General features: G+C 49.0%; 1 protein-coding gene across 6 annotated transcripts in view; it reads left to right on the top strand.

Moving 5' to 3' along the window:
• Positions 1-1,755: 1,755 nt before the first annotated feature.
• The window catches only part of LOC144373442 (uncharacterized), a 33,670-nt gene continuing 12,589 nt past the window's right edge, over positions 1,756-22,836 (top strand). The window contains exons 1-6 of one of the 6 annotated variants that reach the window (XM_078036513.1): positions 1,756-1,769; positions 3,469-3,605; positions 4,609-4,939; positions 5,657-5,757; positions 7,055-8,260; positions 18,279-18,491. In XM_078036513.1, coding sequence (XP_077892639.1) covers positions 18,450-18,491 — 42 coding nt within the window. In that variant the 5' untranslated portion in view covers positions 1,756-1,769; positions 3,469-3,605; positions 4,609-4,939; ... (1 more) ...; positions 7,055-8,260; positions 18,279-18,449. Of the gene's footprint in view, positions 1,770-3,468; positions 3,606-4,608; positions 8,261-18,278; positions 18,492-22,836 lie in introns of all 6 variants that reach the window. The other 5 variants (XM_078036517.1, XM_078036514.1, XM_078036516.1 and 2 more) reach the window with 5 other exon arrangements.

Genomic DNA, 22,836 nt, shown 5'->3' with positions numbered 1-22,836 from the left:
CCATCCTTGCCCTGAGTAGTATCAGACTTTACTGATTGTCAGTATGATCCCTGAAACGTCTCTCCCAGTTTACACCTGTACTTTCTAAGTTAGGAGAGTGCCGACGCCATTTTGCGTGTTCATTGGCCGTTGCGCTTTCCCTTTGGACATCTGTCAGTCCAGGTGCTTTGCCTATTGTTTTAATTGGGTGGTTTTCTTGTCTTTATTGATTGGGATTAGCTTCTTGTAAGTTAAGGACATGAGCCTTTTTTGTCTTATCATCTTTTGACTTAGTTTTGAATTTTTTTCCACATCGAAGCTTTAAAATCCACAGAAGTTTTAAACCTTAACATAGCAAATTTATCAGTCCTAGGTCACTTCTGGTTTGTGTTTTGCTTAGAAAGTCTCCTTTTGAAGATTATAAGTAAGTCCACTCATATTTCCCTCTAGGACTTCCATGGTTTACTTTGTTCTGTTTAAACTAGGAACTGGAATTGAAGCCCTTTTCATCCCAGGCCTCAGATGTCTTGCCTATTTTATTTTCCTGTGTGTAATTTTAAAACAAAGTACTTTTTTCAAATTAAATAATAAATGGTGGCAGCAAATAATGGAAGCATTTCTGCAACTTGTGATAGACCTCATTTCCTAGGGTAAAGCATTTACAAATTGGAAACTATTAGGTTTATTTTTCTGGTTAATTAAAATTGAAATTCTACTGAAATCATAGTTTTACTCTATAACAATGTATTTTTCCCCTATCCCTTCTTGTCATTTTAATCTCTTTGCACAAGTGCCCCAAAACATTTGCCTTTTATAAATATAGAGCATACTTAATTTTAAAAATTGAGTATATTTCATTTTATTAGAGATTTATAAAAGGTAATGTTATGTATCTCAATGTCAAGTCTGTCGAATGCCTCAGAACAGATGAGCACATCTCTGGCTTTCTTCATGGCTGGTTGTGCAGAGCAGGTGTTCTGTGGGCAGTTGAAAGAAGGGCGTGAAATGCTGTAGAGCCCAAACTGGGAGCTGGGGAGAGGCACAGGCTGGGTCAGAGTAGCTTTCCTTTTCATAAGTTTTGCTTTTTCTTTTGAAGGTTTTGCCATTGGGAAGGCCACTGAGCGGGTGGATGCTTTCAGGAAAGTACGTGCATGTTTTTCTTTGTTAACATTTAGTAGAAGATGAAAAGCTCTGTGTTCACATGGGGGCACTGCAGGCACACAGTCACGTATCACGAAGGAATCGTCAGTGTATGTGTGATAATGATATTGTAGCTAAGTCCTTATGTTTTAAGGTGCATAGGTGGAATTTTTTATAATAAAATACTTTATAAAATAGTTTTGAAACCCAGCGAGAGATTTAGGAGAATTTGTTCCTTCCTTTCTTCAGGCAAAGAACAAAGCCATCCACTATTTGCATTACATAGAGCGGTATGAAGACCATACAAGTGAGTGTGGGTCTTTTCTTGTAAGATTTGCAGAATGCCACTGTGTCCTGGTGTGTCTGTGACATGCCCAATGGGTGTCTTTGTGTTGCTCTGACTGCATTCTTACAAATGTGCAAAATGAGGAAACAGCCTGGCCTCGGGGGGTGGCAGGAGAATGAGTGGGGTCAGCGTCTGTGTGTCCTGTGGGCTGGCTTCTTAGGGCAGCACCCAGTGCTCTGTGGCTTTTGCAGACATTAAAGCCACATGCCTGACCCTCCTGTGTCTGCTTTACCCCCCAGTATTCCATGACATCTCCTTGAGATATAAGAGGACACACACATCAAGATGAAGAAATAGCCCAGAGGTAACTGGAAAGCTCTGACTCTCTGTTGAACATAAAGCAGAGAAAGCACCACAGTCCCACCCTCCCCCCTGGGGTTGTTCGCCTCTCCTTGAACTCATCCTGAGAGTGACAGATGGAAGTCCTGAATTAGGCTGAGGAAGGCCAGGCTCCTGGGGAAGAAGCCAAGGTCGGGCTGCACAGGCCCAGGCCTGTTCCTGGAGTGGCTGAGGCATGCAGAGCAGGTGGTGGTGGTCCGGTTGGATGAGTGGGCACGTGGTTCCTCCTGGAGCCTTCACCCAGCTGGACGGTGTGTTTTCCTGCCAGTCACGTGCTGTTCCTCTACAAGTGTCGTGGTGTTAGGCTTGTTATTTGGTGCTGGGGATTAAAGCAGAGCCCCACACCTGTGAAGCACGCGCTGTCACGGAGCTCCCCCAGCCCCTCACCATTGAGTACTGTTGAACTTCTATGATCTCTATTCATTGAGGCACTGGGTGAGCAGAAATGGCCTTTCTTGTCTTGTGGACAGGCCACAGGCAGTGTTGGTTATGGGGACAGTCACACCCAGTGCACTCTTGGTGCAGAATTCTTAAACATTTGGATTTGCATTTTGCTTGCAGTTCTGTAGTAAGAACCTGTTTCATTTGACTGTAGTTTTTTAAATCTCAGGAGTTCAGGTCAGGAGCTGGGCGCAGTGGTGCACACCTGTAATCCCAGTGACACTCAGAAGGCTGAGATAGGAGGATTGCAAGTTCCAGGCCAGCCTCAGCAACTTAGTGAGGCCCTAAGCAACTGAGCTACTGCCTTGTGCCTTCCTCAGTGCTGTCAAGAGGAGGAGGAGGGCCACCTTCATCAGGGTGGCCAGAGGTGGCCTCTGAGCAGGGGCAGTGTGAGTGAGATCCTGAAGGAAGAGGAGCAGAGGGGCAGGTCTGGGAGAACGTTCCAGGCTGGTGCGTGCCCCAGGTAGTGTGCCCTCCTGCACAGGCCATGTGAGGACAGTGCAGTAAGTGGGGTCGGGCACGGGGTGTGTGTGTGTGTGTGTGTGTGTGTGATAATGATATTGTGGGGGGAAGATCCTGCAGATGTCTTTGTTTAATTCAGAGAGCAATGGCCAGTGAGAGGTTGTGCCCCGGAGCCTTGATTTGCTGAGGATCAAACCCAGTGCCTCACACATGCCGGGCAAGCGCTCTGCTCTATAGCCCCAGCCCTGGCTTGTGTTTTTGATGCTCTTCTGGAGGAGGGATTGCCGGTGGCCAAGAGCAGGGCACGTGGCTAGAGGGGAGGAGACCACCCCAGCACTGAAGGCCATCAGGGAGGTGAGAAAGCACTCCAGGAGCCACCAATTCAGGAGACGCTGCCACTTAGGCCAGAAGGTGTTCCCAGGAGAGGGAAGTGGTGTCGCTGCCAGGGCAGCTGAGTGGTCTAGGAGGGTGAGGACAGGCGTCTCCCTTGATGGTAACCAGGCATGGACACGGGAGCTGGCCTGGGCAGAGGGCCAAGAGTTTTCAGGCACTAAAGTTTTAATGTAAGTAACATCGTGGTTTCCCCCCCCACTACGTTTAAGGTAGATATTCTGTTTAATTTTTGTACATACCATTGAATAAATGTCGTCCTAGAAGTCACACTAGCTGGGGGTGGTGAAGCCAAAATGTCATTCCCTAAACCCAGAGCCACACGAAAGACAGCATGCTGGCAGGTGCTCAGTCCATTTCCTGTCTCCTAGGATACGGCCTGCGCTGCCACAGGGCCATCATTACCATCTGCCGGCTCATTGGCATCAAGGACATGTATGCCGAGGTCTCTGGGTCCGTCAACATGCTCAACCTCACCCGGGGCCTCTTCCATGGGCTCTCCTGCCAGGTAACCTTCCCTGGGGTTTGAGCAGGTCTGGCTATGCTGCAGACCAAGGTGCTGAGGGTCTCCTAGGGGCTCCCACGGCCACCTGCTGCAGTGACCCCAGGGCTCTGCTGCCCAACCAGAGCTAATCTTGTTTCTCAACATCACCTCACCCAGTCGTTTTGAACCAAATCTCAGGTCCCATTTTATTTCATTCGTAAATATTTCAGTGTATTTCTAAAGGATCAGAATCAGAAACCTGAGAAGTGGTTTCTGATTCTGATCCTTTAGAGGATCTAAAGGATCCGTTTACTTCTATGGTAGAGCGCTTGCTAGGAACACTTAAGGCCCAGGTTTGATCCCCAGCACTGGGGAAAAAAAAATGTCATGGTACCCTTACCATTCCTAAATATCATGACTCAGTATTATCAAGTATCGAATCTGTTCATTCAAATCTATCCATTCGTCTGATTTAAAAACTTTTTTTTTTACACAGTTTTTGATTCAATCCCATTGATTTGATTCAATCCAGTTGAGAAGATGTCAGCACTTCTAAAGTTTCTCCTGTGTCTTTTAAGTCTCTCTTGGTCTGTCCCTCTCTCTTCCCCCCTTGCTGCTGTTATGTTGAAGAAGTCAGGTGTTTTGTCCCATAGTGTTTCCAGGGTTGAGCACCCGTGGAGTCCTTGATGTCCTTTCCCCCCTGGACCTCCTGTGATTTGGTTGTTAGATCTCAGGGCTCCACCAGGTTCAGGCTTGGTGCTTGGCCCGGCAAGCACGTGCTTAGGGAGTTTGGAAGGCGAGGCCTGGCGTACCCCAGTTTGGGGTGGGAAGGTGGGCTGAGGCATCCCCCTGTGACAGCCACTGTGGTTTAACCACCCAGAATCAGCTGGCACTGCTCTTTCCCCCAAGCTCTCTGGTGGGTTCTGCACTCCCACCCCCACCCCACCCCTGTGGTGGTGCCTCTCACTCCTATAGCCACAGGGACCCTCGGAGACCTAACTGCTGTTCTCACTTTGGTCTTGCCCAGGAAACCCACCAACAGCTGGCCGACAAGAAAGGTCTCCATGTGGTGGAATTCCGGGAGGAATGTGGCCCCCTGCCCATCCTGGTCGCCTCCCCCCGGGGGGCCTTGAGGAAGGATCCTGAGCCAGAAGAGGAGGTTCCCGACATCAGGCTGGACTGGGAAGAGGTGAAGGCTGCACAGGGAATGAAGCGCTCTATTTGGTCAGGTCTCAAGAGGGCCTCCACCTGACCTTCCTGCCACCTGGCTCCCCTACTGCAACACCGTGCCTGCTGCCCTAGGCGCCTGGGACTCCCCCGTCACATCTTGCTGTGTCACCTCTTTTTTCTTTTTTGAGGTAATTTCAACCTTCTTTATTTACAAATAAATAATTCTAGTTTTGATTTATTGATCACGTGATCTGTGCCAGGCAGTGTGACAGGGACATTATGTACTGACCTCAGTTCAAGACTACTTTAAATACTCCATGAAACCAGCAAAAGCAAATGGAGCAGGGAGACAGGAAAAGACCCACCCAGGGGTAATGTGCACAGGGACATGAAGGGCTGTGGTGGCTGTGCCCGACGCCCGCTCGGGCTGACCCATCCCTGGGAGGTGACCTCCTGCCCTGTCCCTCACAGCTGCACCCACCTCCAGCAGGGCCCAGGCTGCCCTGGTGGCAGGAAGTGCCTCATTGTTCCAACTTGAACATCAAGTGCCAGCAGCAGGAACCTCTTGTCACACGCTTGACACCTCTTGTGTGGTGTCTGGAGAAATGTCTCTTCACCTCTTTTTGCCCATTTGAAAAATTGAGTTATTTGTGTTTTTATCATTGAGTTGTAAAGATGCTTTAGTATTGTGGACACAGGCCCCTGTAAGGGGTGTGACCCACCATGTTCCTCCTCCGTGGGCAGATCATCATTTCCTGTTTCTTTGAATACTTTCTCTGCCCCCATCCTCCCCCAATCCTCTGCCTACCCAGGTAGGCCCTTGTCACAGTCCCCCAGTTTATTGCCTTTAAGACAATAGAGTAGTTAAAGCACAATTAATGCCAACATTTTTTTTACACATGTAGATGTGCAATGTATGATAACAACACAGAGACCAGGCAGGAGTCCTGGAAATATGCTGTCACCTGGTTCTCTCAAGGGGTCATTTGAAGGTGGACTGGTTAAGGTAAAGATGTGCACTTAAACCCTATTGTAAAGGAGTCACTAGCGTGACACAGAGCTGTAGCTATTAAGCCAGCAAAGAGAATGAGGTGCAATCTTAAAAATAACTCATTGTGCTGTTGCAGTGGCACACACCTGTAATCCTAGCTGCTCAGGAGGCTGTGCAGGAGTTTCCCAAGTTCAAGTGCAGCCTCAGCAACTTAGCAGGACCCTGTCTCAGAAAGGGCTGGGCAAACATACAATGCTCTTGATTTGTTGATTATACATATCCTTTGATTAAAGTCCAAACATAACGAGTCTTTAGAGACATTTTGTATCAGAAAAAAATAAACTTTTCTTTTGCAAGTTGCTAGATAATGTAGAAATTTGGTACAAAAAAAACAAAATGCAAAAAAATGTGTATGTATTTATAGTGAATAGGATTGCCTGAGGCGCGTAATACTTGTTTATTTAATGTGTGCCCTTGCAGACAATTTTACATGTTTGTATGACAGGACATACATGTATGTGTGAGTGTGTGTGTGTGTGTGTGTGTGTGTGTGTGAGAGAGAGAGAGAGAGAGTGTGTGAGAGTGTGTGTGTGTGTGTGAGTGAGAGAGAGAGAGAGGGGGGAGAGAGAGAGAGAGAGAGAGAGAGAGAGAGAGAGAGAGAGAGAGAGAGAGAGAGAGAGAGAGAGAGAATGTGTGTGTCTTTTATATACAAAAGAGGCTGAAATATCTATCCAGGCAGAATATGTGATCAGACCCAAGCCTGTGCAGGGAGTTGGGTGACCATTAACTTATGCTGATCTGATGGGTCACAAGTCCCAATGTGTATCACCCACACTTCAGTCAGCAACAGCAGCCAATCTCCCAACTGTAGCAGCATTAGTTAGTTTCCCTGCACACTCTGTGTTCCTGACATCACAGTGCTGTAAGTTGGTGGCCCTCGTTAAGCAAAGTCATATTTGCAAAATAGCATTATTTGTTTTTAAAGCTTTTAAAGACATGGTTTTCTTGGGGGGAAAAAAAAAGGCTTGGGACCCAGCTCAGTGGTGGATTGCTTGCATCGATGTGGGAAGCTATGGGTTCCATCCCCCGCACCACAGAACAAACTCAAAAAACCCTCAATCCAAGAGAAGGCAGAGAAAGAGGAGAAGGGGAACAAGGAACAGGCGGCCCCAAAGAGAAGCCTGGGAAGTTCAAAGCAGCCGTTCCTAGACCGCACTAAGTGCAAGCCCTCTGAACACCTGTGCACATCCTGTCAGCGCACTGTGCTGTGTTCTGTTGAGCTTAACTTTGTCCTCCTGGTGTTCCCCTTCAGGGTCTGTCCACTTCTGGCAGCAGGCTGGTCCCGTCTCCACCTCTCCTCGCAGTTCTCAAGTATTTTAATGTTCTGCCGTACAGTGCGTGCTCCCTGAGTATGGTACATCTTGGAGAACTGTCCCATCATCATTCAGGTGGTGTCCCTCTATATGATTGGCAGTTTTCCTTGCACGTAGTTAATATAGTCTGAGCTTCATACAGTGACTACTGCTTTCCTTCACTAGAGTTGGCCCCGTGTTTCCCTCTTCAACACTTCACTCTTAATCTACGGTGGTCCCCTCGTACCCACGGTTCAGCTCGCCAAGGTTTCAGGTACTTGTGGTCAACTGCAGTCCCAAACTGTTAAGTGGAAAATTCCAGAAATAAAAAAATTTCCTAAGTTTTAAATTATATTTCATTGTGTGTAATGCTATGAAGTCTCGCACTGTCCCCCTGAGGTATGAATTGTCCCTTTGTCCAGTGTGTCAACACTGTATACGCTCCCTGCCTGTTACTCACTCTTGGTAGCCATCTTGGTTATCAGATGGACTGTTGCAGTATTACTGCTGACACTCACATACCCCTGATTTTACTTAAAGCTTAAGGGGAGCGATGGTGGGAAGTTTATTGAATTATGTTAAAATTATTCTATTTTACTATTAGTTACCATTGTCAATCTCCTCCTGTGCCTAATTTATAACAGTCATAAGAATGTAGATATAGGGGGAAACAGTGTATATAGGGCTCAGTGCCATCTGCAGCTCAGGCATCCACTGGGAGTCTCGGGATGTATCCCTGGGTGGGGGTACTACTGTATATTTTAAGTGGACTTCTAGACACCAAAGGGTTGGAACCTGTTTTTTGAACCCCTCTGATAATCTCTGATAATTGGTACGTTTAGGCCCCTGACATATAATGTGATTATTGATCCAGTTGAAATAGCATCTGCTGTGCTTGGTACCGTTCTGTGTAATTGCCCTGGTTCTTTGTGCCTGTTTTTGTCTGTCTCTTCTTTTCCTGCCTTTTGATTCCATCTACTCACATTTCTCAGCACACCTGTTATACTTCTTTTTAAAAACCTTTTTTAGTGGTTGTAGTGTATACTGACAACTAACCCAGGTCCACTTTCGGATGACACTGCCGGGTCAAGACTGGTGTCAGTACCTCACAGCAACAAAGCATTCCTGGTGCTTCTGCCACCCCGCGTCACACTGTCATCTCACATGTACATATACAGTTCTCATCGAGGACATTTGTTAATTTTGTTCTGAACAAACTTATCCAAGAAAACTTAAGTTGTTATTCTTTTCTATGTAAGTCTCTTTCTGGCCGGGATCATGGTCCTTTTCTTTTAAAGGACTTCTTTTATCATTTCTTGCCAGGCAGCTTCCTGGTGACACAGTCCCTCCGTGGTGTGTCTGAGAGTCTCTATTTCTCTTCACTCTGAGGCTGAGTTTTCAGGACATGGCTGTAGGTTGGGGGGCTTTCACCTCAACACTTCTAAGTGTTTTGCTCCACGCTCTTCCTTGAATACTTTCTGAGCAGTTGGATATATTGTGTCTCTGTTCCCAGAGGCAGGGCTTCTTCCACTGGCCCCTTTAGGGTGTGTGTGTTTGATGGTGGTTCTGTTTTGGTGTTGGCTTGGCTTTCTCTTGGTGCTGCAGTTTGGATTCCTGGAGGCTGAGGCTGGGTGGAGTTGTTTTGTTGTTCCTTCTGCTTGAAGTTCTCTGAGCCACTTTGATTTGGTACTAATTTGGGAAGTTCTCCTCTTCCGTGGATTCCCATCTTGTCTACATGACACCTCTTATCTTCCCACAGTTCTTAGATGTTGGTTCTTTCTCTCCCTGTCTCCCTCCCCCTCAGCCTCTCGCCCTCTCCCTCTGCTCCTTTCCCTCTCCATCTCCCCCTCTCCCCCTCTACCTCTCCCTTCTCCTCCCCCACTCCTCTGCTTGTCTCCCTTTCTCTCTCTGTCTCCCTCTCCCTTGTTGCCCCCTCCTTGTCTCTCTCTCTTTCCCTCTCCCTCTCCATCTCCCTCTCCCTGTCTCCCTCATCTCCCTCTCCCTCTCCCTCTCCCTCTTCTCCCTCTCCCTCTCCCTATCTTGCTTTGCTTTCGTGTTTTGGAAGCTGAGACATTCTTTGCTCAGTGGAGTCCAGTATGTTAATGAGCTCATCAAAGCTCTTCCTCATTTGTGTCCCACCATTTTGTGTCTCCATCTCTTTCTGCCTTGTCCCCTCTGCTGGTGCCTGTTCTCTGTCTTTCCATGAGAGCCCTTGGCAGGTTAGTCGTGGTTGTTTGAGGGGTTCCTGGTCTGAGTGTCCCAGCATCCCTCCTGGTGGGAGTCTAGTGTCCGTGCTTGCTCCTCTCTCAGGCCTTTGCCTTTTAGTCTGCCTTGTAACTCTAGCACTGGGGAAGGGAGCTCGTGGAAATAGGCCTTGAGGAGTGTCCAGGAGTGGGAGGCAAGCTTTCTGTGGCCCCTCCAGCGGGTCCCTGTCTCCTGAGCCTGCATCCTGGGCTGGGAATGTCCCTAGTGCTTCTCCCTGTTGCCCTCTTAGGTGGAACAGCAGGACTCAGGGTGCTGGAGCTGGTTGCCTGCCTTCCCCCAGGTGACACAGGCTCTGGTGATTCCCAGTTGTTCAGACTCTGATAAAGCAGTTTCTCTAGAGGGCAGCCTTGTTAGGAACAGAATGCTCTGGCATATGTCAGAAAGGTCCAGAAACATGAGGAACCTGGAGACAGTCTCAGTGGGAACACTGAACTCCTGCAGCTGAAACCCACAAAGGTGGAGGGCCCCTGTGATCTGGCGGTGGTTCTGAGTTTTTCTTTTTCTTTTTTCTGTTTCTTTCTTTTTTCTTTTCTTTTTTTTTGGTACTGGGGGTTAAACTCAGGACATCACTCTGCAGAACAAGCTCTGCCCACTGGGTTCCCTCCCTGGAGTTTTCAATATTCAACTTGCCTACTGAGCCTCCAGAAATCCATCAATTACAACCTGCCTTTGCCAAGACTAGTATACACATTTTCATAGCAGCTTTGTTTATAGACAAGAACTGGAAACAGTGTAGATGTCTATCAGCAGGTGAGTGGATGCAGACTCCCCAGGCCCACCTTATGAGACAGTTGATCACTCAAAAATAGGAAAGGGTGAGCTATTGGCACTTAACCTTGATGATGCTCAAAATAATTATGTTGAAAGAAGCCAGATTTAAAAAAAAAAAATAAAACATGCTGTATGATTCCGTTTATTGAAACTTCTAGAAAGTATATAGTAACAAAAAGCAGATCAGGGGTCACCTGGAGATGTGAGGGGGGATGGTGGAGGTGTGAAGGGATTGCAGAGAGGCAGGAGGAAACTTTTAGGGTGATAGACATGTTGTTTACATTGATTGTGGTGCCCTCACAGCTGATGCATAGTATTGGAACTCAGCAGAGTGTGCTTGAAATGTGCAGGTTGCTGCCCTTCATTGAAACTGTTTTTTGAAATTAGCTACAACCAACAGGGGACAGAGAAGCCCCCAAGTGGTCTCTTCCTTTACTGAAGACTATGATGTAGAAATTGATTGCAGAAGAAATCTCTTTCCTGTCCATGCAATGTTTTGAGCTTATCAGTGCTTAACTCCTGCGTGGCTAAATCGATCCTGCTTCAAATGCTGGGCGAGATCTTCAGGGGTGTAAGTACCACGTAGGCAACATGATGCCAAAGCGAGGTCTGTGCCCCCAGATGCAGGTCCCTTCCCTCATGCATCAATCCTTTGGGGATTCCAAGGCCTTTGGAAAGAAAGTTGAGGGGTCCTGGGAGCAAAGAGGGTTGGGGATGTGCCAAGGGATGAGTAGGAGGTGCGCACTGGGAGGAGGACACTCCACACGGGCCTCCACTGTGCACCCAGTGTTCCACGAGGCTGGTTCAGAGCCAGGGCTGCAGGCCAGGCACATCTGGGAACATTGCAGGTTCAGGGGACTCTGCCGAGCCTAGAGAAGGGGATACTGGTGCTGAGCAGCATATATCAGGGAAATCGGTCGCTCCCACCTGACTGATCCCTTTCCAGGGCAGTCTTGGGGCCCTGCTGCAGGGACACCCAGTGAGGATGCTCGAGGAAACCTTTCTGTCCAGGAACGCGGTGGGGCTGGTGAGGGCTGGGGTCCTAGGGCGAGCTGGCTGCAGCTTTTTACCTGAAGTCCCCCTGTCCCGCCCCTTGATGATCCTCCTGGAGTCGGGCCCCAAGTGACTTCTCCCTTGGAAGCCTTTGGGAGGCACCGAGGAACTGTCTGGGGCCCTGTCCCTGAGGGCCACAGGGCTTTCAGTGTTTGCTGACTTGAGTCTTGGGGAGTTTGTAAGGAGGACTCCAGCCCTCCACCTCTACCCGCAGACATCCAATGGATGGCTAAAGGCAGAATTAGAAGGGCAGCATCTCTGCCTCAATATATGGCCCATCCATCCCCTTTGCCTGAGTCACCTTGGATTTGTTACTGGACCCTGCTGGCTTCATCAGTGCCCACCAGCACAAGGAACAGGAAAAAAAAAAAAAAAAGAAAGAAAAAGGAAAAAATCAAGAACTTTGATCAAACTGGGGAGAAGCAGCCAGAAGGCTTGGAAGAAGCCCCTGACCCACAGAAGTGGTTACAGTTTATAGAAACAAAACCGAAGTGATCTACATACGTGAATTTCCTTGGCCTGAAGAAAAGCAAAAATGGGAAAAACACAGAAAATGCCTAGGCAGATGGCCTGTGCCCAGGCCTGAGGAAGGGCAGGACCCATCTTAGCTTTCCTGGCTCCTGAGGTGGGAGTAGGGTTGCAGCCCGTCTCTATTTTCAGCAGAAGAAAGTTGCTCTTAATTCAGAATCCAGACCCCCACCCCCATGCAGTCTGTTTCATGTCCCAGGAACAAGGTCTGATTGATGTGCATCTGAGAGCCAAAGCTGGTGACACAGCTCTCCTGACAAGGCACCACCTGGCCAATCCTGGGAAGATGGACAGACCTCAACTGGTCAGGACCACCTGCTTTGGCAGCTGTGCAAAGCCCAAGCCCTTGCCCTCATTCCCCTCTCTATAAAAGCTCCAAGTCATTGTCACCCCCTGAAAACAGGCTAAGATGTGGGTCCCCTGCCTTCCCCGTGTGGCTGCACTCATAAAAGTTCCTTTCCTGCTGGGCATGGTGGTGCATGCCTGCAATCCCAGAGATTCTCGGGAGGCTGAGGCAGGAGGATCACTTGAGGTCAACCTTGGTGATTTTGTGAGACCCTCAGCAATGTAGCAAGACCCCTTCTCAAAACAAGAATAAAAAGGATTGGGGTGTGCTCAGTGGTAAGGCACCCGGGTTCAATTCCTAGTCCTTTACCTGGAGCTGAAGCTCCCTTCTTCCTTTTCTTTTGCGGGTTAAAGCTTCCCCTGTGCATTCAGTGTCATTGGACTTGGAGTTATCATTGACCCAACTCAGAAGTTCCCATCTCTGGTATCTCCACCTCCTCTTGGTACTGGGGATTGGACCAGGGGCTCTGCCACTGAGCTACATCCTCAGCCCTTTTAATTCTTTATCTTAAGACAGTGCCTCAATAAGTTGCTAAACCTGGCCTCAAACCCACAATCCTCCTGCCTCAGCCTCCTGAGTCACTCTATCACAGGTGGGTGGCACTGTGCTCGGCCTGTGGTTGCATTTGGATGCAGTCCAAGCTGCTGCAGGTTTGAGGAATGTTCTGTGGGCATCTATATAACAGTACCTGGACAGGGGTGCTTTCTGCAGGGGGCGCCAGACCCTCTCGCTGTTTTTTTCTGTGGATGTCTGCCTGGCCTGTAGTGGGTTGGTCACAGGACATTCAGGAGAGATCTAGGGCACTGGGCAGTGCCCTCCATCCAGCAGGTGACCTGGCAGGAAGAGCCCTTGCAGCAGGGAAGTGGGGTGGCACTCTGTAGGTGAAAGCACAGAGCTCTCTGATGACTAGTGACTAACACAATGTGAAGCAGAAACATCCCATGAACTTCATGTTCAAGTACAAAGCTGGCTAGGATGACTGGGTGGCATTGCAATCTCCTGAAGGTCCTTCTTGGATTCATACAAAAAGAGAGAGCGAGGGACTAAGGGGCAGGAAGGAAACACAACTTTTTCAAACACTGAGATCTGGAGTCCAGCTCCTGCCATGTAGTCAGTGAATGAATGGATAATAATTGTTTTTACGGGACCATGTGACCTGGGGCTGCTCGGCTTCCTGTGGGCCCTCAGCATCCCTATGTATAAAGCAGGGGCACAGACCAAGGGTGCTGTCAGCTTTCTGTTGCTGTGACAAAGCATCTGAGAGAATCCCCTTAAAAGGAAACAGGGTTTCTTTTGGCTCACGGCTGCATAGGTCTCAGTCCATGGCACCTTAGCCCTGTTGCTTTGGGCCTGTGACAGCACAGTAGGACATCCTGGCAGCTGGAGCACATGACAGAGGAGGCTGCTCATTTCTGATACTGGGGATATTGGGACCCAGCCCAGTCCTACCCACCCTGGGAAGAGGGTGGGTAGGACTGGGCTGGGTCCCAATATCCCCCTCAAGGTCACACCCCTAATGATCTCATTCCTTCCAGGAGGCCCCACCTACTAAAGTTTCCATTATGTCCCAAGGGCCACAGGCTGGTGACCAAGCCTTTAGCACATGGGCAATGGGGACATTTGACATCCAAACCACAATACCAAGTGATCATTAGCTGGGGGCTAACCCCTGGTCTCCGGGCCAACCCCTCCCCACAGCCCAGGCCTGGGGAGATTGACTGCATTCTGCAGGACATTCACTGCAGGCAGCTGCCTCAGCCAACAGGGAAGTCCTTAGCAGAGGCTCTTTTATTTCACGGGGGGTGGTACCAGTGATTGATCTCAGGGATGCTTGACCACTGAACCCCATCCCCAGCCCAATTTTGAATTTGATTTAGGCTCAGGGTCTCACTGATTTGCTTAGTGCCTTGCCATTGCTAAGGCTGATTTTGAAATTTTTGATCCTCCTGCCTCAGCCTCCCGAGGTGCAGGGATTCCAGGAGTGCACCACTGCGTTGGCCAAGGGGCTCCTTTTTGGCAGTGGGGTTTCCTTGGAGAGAAAGCTGACCCTGTCCTGGGGTCATCCCTGATTTGCCCACACAGCAAAGCTTTGTTACTTTTTCTTTTCTCTGGAGGGCAACTCAATTCATACCTAGTAAACATAGCCCCACAGGTTCTCTGATTAAGAATAGTGCAGAGCTGGGGGGCAGTGGTACATGCTTGTAATCCCAGACACTCTGGAGGCTGAGGCTGGAGGATGGCATGTTTGAAGCCAACCTTAGCCATTTAGTGAGGCTCTGAGCAACTCAGTGAGACTCTGTCTGTAATGAAGTATTTTAAAAAGGGCTGGGGATGTGGCTCAGTGGTAAAGCACCCCTTGGTTCAACCCCTGGTACCAAAAGAGAGAGAGAGAGAGAAGTGAAGAAATAAGGGAAATCAAAACTCAAGCTAAGATCTTAACCCTGCAAACGCAGCTGGTAGAGAAACGTGCTGACTTCAGGGCTATGAGGATTCACCTCACCAAGACTCAGGTAGCAAATGCTCTCCAAACCTGTCACCCTCAGGGCTGGGTGAGCTCTGCGGTAGAGCACTTGCCTAGCATGTGCAAGGCCCTGGGTTCAATGCCCGGTGCGGCAACAAAAAGAATTTCAAAACCCCATGTGATCTTCAGGTCCAGGGAGAGCAGTCAGAGCAGCTGTCTGCCCCTGAGACTGGGCCTGGGAGCATGCCAGGGGGCTCATCAAAGGTCCGGGGAATTGCCACCAGTGCGGCCAAGGTCACTCCTAGATGGCAAAATGAAACCTGTGAGCCACGTTTTCTGTGACTCTCAGGAATCCCTTCCACACCTCTGTCCTTAAAACAGGGAAGAGTAATAATGTCACTCAGTCCCTTTGTAGTGCTGGGACCACAGTGGTCTTTAGAGGAGATCTCATGGCTGCCCTGGGTCACCCCCTGCTTCACATCCCCTTGGTGACCAGTGGTCTCTTCCCACCTGAATGCTGTCCAGACCCGACTCCTGGGGTGCAAGCCTTCCCCTCCACCCTTTACCAGTGCTCACCAGCTGCCCTGGGGCATGGGAGGCTGTGACCCAGGCTTGGGTAGGGCTTCCCCCTTAGCCAGAGCCGTCCTGAGAGCCCCAGGCTGCAGCCCCAGCCTGGAAGTGGCTGCCTGGAACAGAGCAGGAGGTTGCTCCCTGTGGCCCCTCTGGCCCCTCTCTTCCTCCTGTGGAAGGAGCATGTGAGGAATGGCTTGTCCTTAACCCTGTGCAGAAGCTTCCAAAGAAACCGCTTCAAAGCCCTGGAGCAGGGGAGGGTTTTGAAAGGTTTGTGGAGCCATCTGAGAAGAAATGGCAGAACTTCAGAGATGAACAAGAGAGCAGGAGTTCCAAGCCTCTTTCGATGGAGTTTCTAGCAAAACAGGATGTTGGTTGCAGGAGCCAGATGCAAGCCAGGCTCAGATGACCCCATGGAGTACCATCAGGCGACCAATGGCCACTTGAAAACTGTATCGTAAAAGAGCTTCCAGTCCTGAAGCGCAAACTATGCCAGGGGCCTCCAGGCTAAATGACAGAAGCAGGCACACAATGACACATGGCCTGTGACCTCACTCATGGAGAGTATAATACAGATGTACCATAGAAGTAGAAAACATTATTGTGACCAATATTTTCATAATGATGATTGTTAGGATGGCCTTTCATGTTGGTTGTGATAATTGACAGCTGTCATTTTACAAATAATGTTGATCAAACGCTCCCTCTGGGCCATGCTCTAGGCCAGCCACTCTACCTGCCTTGCCTACCTGATCCTCACAGTGTCCCCAAGAAGCCAACACAACAAACCAGAAAGCACAATGTCCCTGCTAGCAAGTGCAGGACCTAAGTCTTGAACCCAGACACAGAGACCAACCAAATTCAATGAAATATTTACTGGAATACTGGTAGAAATCTAGGAGAAGAGGCTGTGGCCTAGAAATGGGGAGGGTTGGCTTCAATCCTCAAAACCCAAAGCTGTCAAGATGGTTCAATTGACCATCCACGTTAGAAACTACTCTCCAACGAAATATGCCCCAAACATTGTCAAAACTGAGGGACCGATTGGGAGGAAATGGCAACCCAGTAGAACAGGAGGCACGAGGAGAAACACAGATGAGCACTATGCACGGGAGGAGGTCACTGGAACACAGCTGGCAAGAAGATGAACACAGGCTCAAATGATGTGTTTTATTTATTTATTTTTTACCCAAATTAAGGATGTTGATAATATGTGCTGGGAGGGGATAGGAAGATAAGCTTTTTTCATACACTTTGGAGGCACATTTAACATTATCCATGAAACTTAAAAAATGCACGAATGCTATGCTCCCTACAACACAGAAATTCAGGTCTTGGGACGTGCCCTGGGAAGCTCCCAGAAGGAAGTTCATTTCAATGCCGTGTTAAATTATAAGACGTGTACAATGCAATGGCCATTGGCAGGAAGTCTGTGGCCACAGTGAATAAGGAGGCACGTGCTGACTGCAAGTTCTTAGGACCTGTGGGTGGAAAGAAGACCCTGGACCACATGTTTCAGCTGTGGGACACAGACACAGCCCTGAACATAGGCTGGTCCAGCGGCACTGTGCATCTCTCCAGATCCACACAGTGTGGAAACCGCAGCCATCACTTGGCTTTAGGGACAGAAGCTGAGGTGATTTTCTTTTCTGAGAGATAGGGGACCACGGGTGACTCCCTAATAGACAGATGACCAGAGCCACCTCTGGGGAGAGTCTGGGCCAGGAGGTGATGGGAGAAGAGGAATTCGATCATCTGTTTCCATTTTTCTGTGATTTGGTTCAAGTGGTAAAGCGGTGCTATTTATTAATTAATGGATCAAATAGGTTCATCATTGTTTTAGAGTACAATTAGGTGCCTTCAAACTTTAGGCTACATGGGCACATTTGAGAACGGTGCCAGCCATTCTCTCATCCTTTGGGTCATTCCCCTCCTATGTCCTGTGAGACATTTTCTATGTGAGGCTTGAAGAAGAAGAAGAAGAGAATATTCTGTAAAGAAAACCTTATGATCTGTGCATTATAAAATTGAATGGGTTCATTCAGAAATCAGAAGTTCTATTGAAAGCTCTTTGCATGAGGCAAATAAAACTTATTTTTAGGCATCCTGGTGAAGACAAGGTTTTATCTTTCTGTCTCATGTCTGTGTTTTTCTTTTTATTTGTTAGAATGAAATCCATAGGTTGGCAGACCATTCTATCAGATGTGTACCTAGATGACATTTCAATTACCCACTTTTACATGGTAGACATTTTGTACATGAACACTGCCTGTCTGCAACTTTTTTTAAAACAGGACTGGGCTCAGGAGCCCAAATACCAATGTTAGCTGGAACATGTTCTCCAGTTTGGCCTATCTGTCAGTATTCCCTGAGGTCATCTGTTCCATGAGCTTCGTTACTCCTGCTCCCTCACCAGCTTTCATAGAAACCACATGCTGTCTATGAGTCAGAGACACCAATCTCACAACATAGCATTCTTTGAGTATCCAAAGTCCCACTTTTCACTTCGCCATGCCTGACATTGTCGGTAATATTTATCGGCAAATGTGAGATTTTCAAAGATCCAATTCTATGTGCTCCTTTCCCAAAGAGCCTTAGGCAGGGCTATAGCATACATAAATATGAAGGAAAGGCCTAGTTTTTAAAATGTCATCCATCGAATAGTTGACACATGTCTGAGATATTTTTTATTTTGGAGGAGGTATTATTTAATAGGGAAATCCAACAGCTACATGATAGTGAAATGAGAAGTCTTGCATCCATTTTATTCTTTGTGATGATTTTGATGAGTAAGGATAAGATACTTCCTTGTTCCAATGAAGATGTTGCCCACTTCTGTGAATGGATGCACCGTGTCACCCACTACTTGCATATCTGCATGTTGTGCTTGACATTACCATCGTACTCGGCACGTGGCAGAAAGTCAATACTGAAGTTCAGCTCTTGTGTTCTAGCAGCTGTGCTGCAGATCCTTGGTGTGCCACCTTGTGCAATCCATGCTGCTCTGTTCATGTTCCTATTGACTTCCTGGTGATGAGCATCATGGTCTCCTGGTCTTGAGAATGGCCAAGCATTTCTCTGTGAATGTGGAAGGTGGGCATGTGGAAGGCTTCAGGGAGGAGGGATCATTGATCATGTACTCTAATCCATGTGCCTGTTTAATGACCTGTTTTTCTTCTTGGGTTTTAAGGGAGACACTGTCCTCAAACACTTCTGTGTAGCTGGGAATGCAGGCTTCTGCTTCACCTTGAAGGAAGCATTCATGAATCCTTTCCAGAAGACATGAGAAGAGAGAGTGAGCCTCTGGTAACATGCAGGTTCCTTGCATTGCCCATGGGCTAGAGGAGAGAAGAGTTGCTTCATGAGATTTGATCCCCTTTTTCCTGAAAAGTTCCACACGGAGGTGAGTCCCCAGCATGTTTAGACATCATTTCAGACATCTTTGTTGATGGAAATGAATCACACCCCCTGATGATGTGGAAGAGCTAAAGATGGGTTTGCTATGAATTTTCTATTTCATTTCTCAGGGCCTGAGTCAAGCCAGCCATTGTGCTGTCAGCGCATGAGCTGCTGGTCAAATGTGAGGAAGTGGTCTTGCTTTATGAAAACACCATCCTGAGTCAGTGAGCCAGAGGCAGCCTGCAGTCCCTCTTTTCCTGTAAAGGCAGATTGCTGTGGATGGCCTCTGGCCTCATCATGCAGCCCTGCTCAGAGTAGGGGATTGAGGGTCCAGGCAGATCCCAGTTCCTTTTGACCTTTATTGCCATTGGGCCACCCCAGGGTCCTTGGACTCTACCTGGTCTTCTGGCCTGGGTCAGGGGATGTGAGGTTTGGAATCCCCCTCTGTGGCAGGATCCCAGGCCCCCCAGCCACTTGAGGGCAGCACATCCTTCCCTAATTGTGTTAGAGGGGGAGGATTCTCCCGCCCATCCTCATCCATGCTCATCCCTCATTTTGTAGCTTCGCACCTTAGGACCTTTATTCATTGACTTACGCTAAGATGAGTCAATCAGCAGTCTCCCAAGGGTTTACATTGTGGTAATTGACACCGAACATCTGTTTTGTAATTAAACCATTTTGGAGGACACAGTTGAGTGGCATTAAGCATGTTCATGTTGGTGTATAGGCGTCACCACCATGCATCTCCAGAACTCACGTGGACGTACTCTTGCCATCAATGCGGAATTCTAGTGCCCTTGAGGCCCAGGAAAAGAACATTGTACTTTATCTTTTTATGAACCTGATAATTGAGAATCTGAGATAAGTGAAATCCTACAAAATTTGCCTTTCTCTGGACACGATCATTTTCAAGGGATGCAGTTCACCCCCACTCGTGGGCATATCAGGTCCACTGCTAACTCTGCGGGTGTTTCAATTGCACTCTCGGTGACGGTGGTGACTGTGTGCACATGAGCTGTGTGTCCAGCTCAGATCCCAGGATCTAGGGTCTTTGGTTCCACGCAGCCTATAGGTTGCCTGTTCCTCCAGGTGTCTGCAGGCCAGTGGCACGAAGGCCCTGGGCCTGGTGGTTTCTTTAGGTGAGTGCAATACGTGTCCACAGTGTGGTGGGACATGATGGACTATAAATAGAAGCAATGCCTGGATACTCCTGGGATCTCAGTAGGCTCAGCCTGTGTGCTGAGAATTGTTGTGACCTCCTAATTAATGGGGCCCCAGAATCCCAGAGAAAAGGGCAAGTCCAGAGCAGTGGAACCTCACTGTCTGTGAGAGAACTTTTGGGGTGGGGGGCCGGGATACATTGATGTGAGGACTCTGATGCAGAGTCACGTGCTTCGAATCCAGGTAGAGGTGCTCAGGAACAGCCTGGGCTGGCACGTGGGTTCCCCACCTGCACACCTGTGGAACATCTTGGGGCTCTGATTAGCACAGCAGCCTGACCACGTGAGGGCATCTGCTGTCTCTGCGTACAGTGAGCTGGGTTTTCTTCACGTCCCTCAACAATTCCACATAACACCAGCTCTGAACCCAGAGTCCTGGGCACTTAGTTGAGGCTCCATCAGCTCCCACCTCTCTCTACCTGACAGCGCCCTCCTGGCTCCCTCTGCACTCATTACATTGAAGATGAAACCCTGGAGGGTGGGACTTCCCGTCATCCAGAAGTTCCCAAACACATTCCACTGTTCCTGGAACTCAAATGGTTGGGGGGTCCACAAGCACCCTGGCATCCATGTGTGGGAACCATGGTAGTATAATCAAGAAACAGGAAGGAGAGGGGTTGGACTGATCAGTACAGATGGCAGGGCCTAGTACAGAGTGGAACGGAGAGTTCTCACCCGGGGTGATTGTTGTGATGTGCACAAATGCTCTGCTGGTGCTGGGGTGCCCGCATGGTTTCTGGGGTCTTGAAAGGCTACAGATGCCCACAGAGTGTTCTCAGATGCACAGTGGGAGGCCCGTTGCAATATGTACATGTGGAAGAAGTAGGAGACCCCCTTAGTGTGGAGGTGCCATCTAGAAGGCAGCCTCACTTCTCTGAAAAAGTTGATTGGAAAAAAAGGGTCCGTACCTGTGCCCAAAGGGCCATATATGCTCCTGGAAGTTGGTGGTGGAAATAGTTCTCCATCCATTAATCACTCCCTCACTCACTAATGTCCTTGTGTCCTTGAGAAAGGCTCTCCCTTTCCTGGTTTTCCTGAATAGAAATCCTCTTGCCTCTTGGGTGAATAGGGTTATGGGTTGTGCAGAGGGTGGTGGTTTACTGAGCATCTTAGAGACTGTCCTTTATGGAGCCTAATGATCCTAACTGGGGAATGAGGCCAGGGTCCTAACTGTGGTTAGTGTGAGGACACCATGGGTTCAGAGAGGGAAAGAAGGACAAGGGAAACTCAGATGTCCCTTCATGGCCCCTGGAGTTAGAGGACTTACCCCTTTGCACCTGGGATCAGGAGACCTCGTTTCCTCGAGGACACGCACACTCAGACGTTAATCTTGAGTGTGGGTTCCTTTCTGGGGTCCAGGGCTGTTGTTAGCCACCAGGAATGACAGTGCTCTCCATGCTGAGTGGAGCCAGTTTTTGCCAGGAAATAGCCCGTGGTCACGCCTTGTGCAAAGCATCCCACGCCAGGGGCTCCCATCCCTACATTCCTGTCCTGAAAGGAAACCACTCAGAGGCAAGGTGGGTCCAACCACCTCCCATGTGTTCACTCATCACTGTGTTCCAGCATCACCCCAGTTTACAGTCCTGATGGGATTGGATGTGGCTCAGAATGTCACCTTCATGAGCTCTACCCTGCCACGGCTGCAGTTCTGCAGTGGGAGAAACTCAAAACCTCAAAACACATGCACATGAAAGAAAAGAGCAAGAGCCAGAGCCCAAACAGGGCCACATGTGGCAAGGACAGCTGGAGTGCCTAGGTTGGGACTCAGAATTATGTCAGTGGGGTGGCATTGCTGCTGACACCAGCATGATAACAGAGAGCCAGCCCTGCTCCTTTTGCGGAGCAGTGTGTTGGGGAAGGCAGAAGAAATTGAGAGGCAGGATTGAGTTTGGCCCTAGGAGGAGGTTGGGTAAAAGGCCAGTGTGAGTTGGAGGGCCTGGGCAGATAGAGAGAGGCCAGGGCACACCCCAAAGCCTGGAGACTGCACTTGATGTCCAGGGTTGTGAAACACCACCTCCCCTCTTACTCACAACTGAGAGCAATGGGCATTGATGAGTTCCGTTTGTGTGCGGCTGCATCCAAGGTGGCTCGGCTAGGCACCTCTGTTTCCTTGACTCAGGAGGCTGGGAGTCCAGGCTCCACTGAGGCTCGGCCGGGAGGATCGGACTCTGAGTTTATGCCTGTGTTCCTGGTAGGATCCATGTTGGCTGAGCCTCAGTGTTTTTGCAATGAGAGGATGGGTGACTGTCATGTCTTTATCACAGGACACACTTGCTAAATGGATTTGTTTGCTCTGGGGAGGAAAGAGAGAGAGGGGAGTGGTGCTGGAGACAGGGATGCAGACAGGGGTCATGGACTTGGCATAACTCAGTCTTGGAGGTGATATCCCATCACCTGTACCCACTTCAATTCCCATGAATGCAGAGGCTGAGCCCCCTTGAGGTGAGGGGTGAACCGGTTCTGGGCAGCAGGATGCTGTGGTACCTCGGAGTCTCTGTGAGACCCCAACACTAGACACACTTGGCCCTTTTGAAATCTTAGGAGAAGCCTTGGGAAGTTGTATGGCAGAGGGGAGCAGCCTCTGCATCTCAGTCCCCTCCAACTTGCCATGGTATAGAGAGGGAACTGCAGCCACGATGGGACGGACATTGGCCACGTCCCTGTGTGGGACACAGGCCTGATTGAGTTGGGGTGCATTCTTTGTCTCTGCCCTTCTTGTGATTGTCCCATCTCTACATTTGTGCTTTAGCCACCTGTGAGTCCCATCTCTGGTTTCAGAGAGAATAGAGGGTGTTATGGGCCAATAGACACAATAAACCCTAGAGATTAGATGCTACCCTACTTTCCAGAAAAGACTGGGCACACCATGAGTTGCACAATGATGGGACCAGGGTCCAAAAGCTGCTGAGAGGGAAGGACTGGTTGTGAATGCATTTTTGAAGGCTCCAAGCTGGAACTCTAGTGGCACCAAGCAGGGCAGATGCTGGTGGGGATGTTTGGGTAGTTGTTGGTGAACACCTGCGCACCTGAGATGTTTAGGCATGGAGGAGAAATCAGCAGCTCACAGGGCTTTTGAAAGTGGTCTTATGTGAAAAGAGGCTCAGGTATGGGCACAGGAAATGACATCAT

This window comes from Ictidomys tridecemlineatus, unplaced genomic scaffold, assembly GCF_052094955.1.
Source record: "Ictidomys tridecemlineatus isolate mIctTri1 unplaced genomic scaffold, mIctTri1.hap1 Scaffold_398, whole genome shotgun sequence".
In the NCBI taxonomy this organism is placed as follows: domain Eukaryota; kingdom Metazoa; phylum Chordata; class Mammalia; order Rodentia; family Sciuridae; genus Ictidomys; species Ictidomys tridecemlineatus.
Note: the sequence above shows the minus strand (reverse complement) of the source record. Positions and strands in the feature narration are given on the sequence as shown.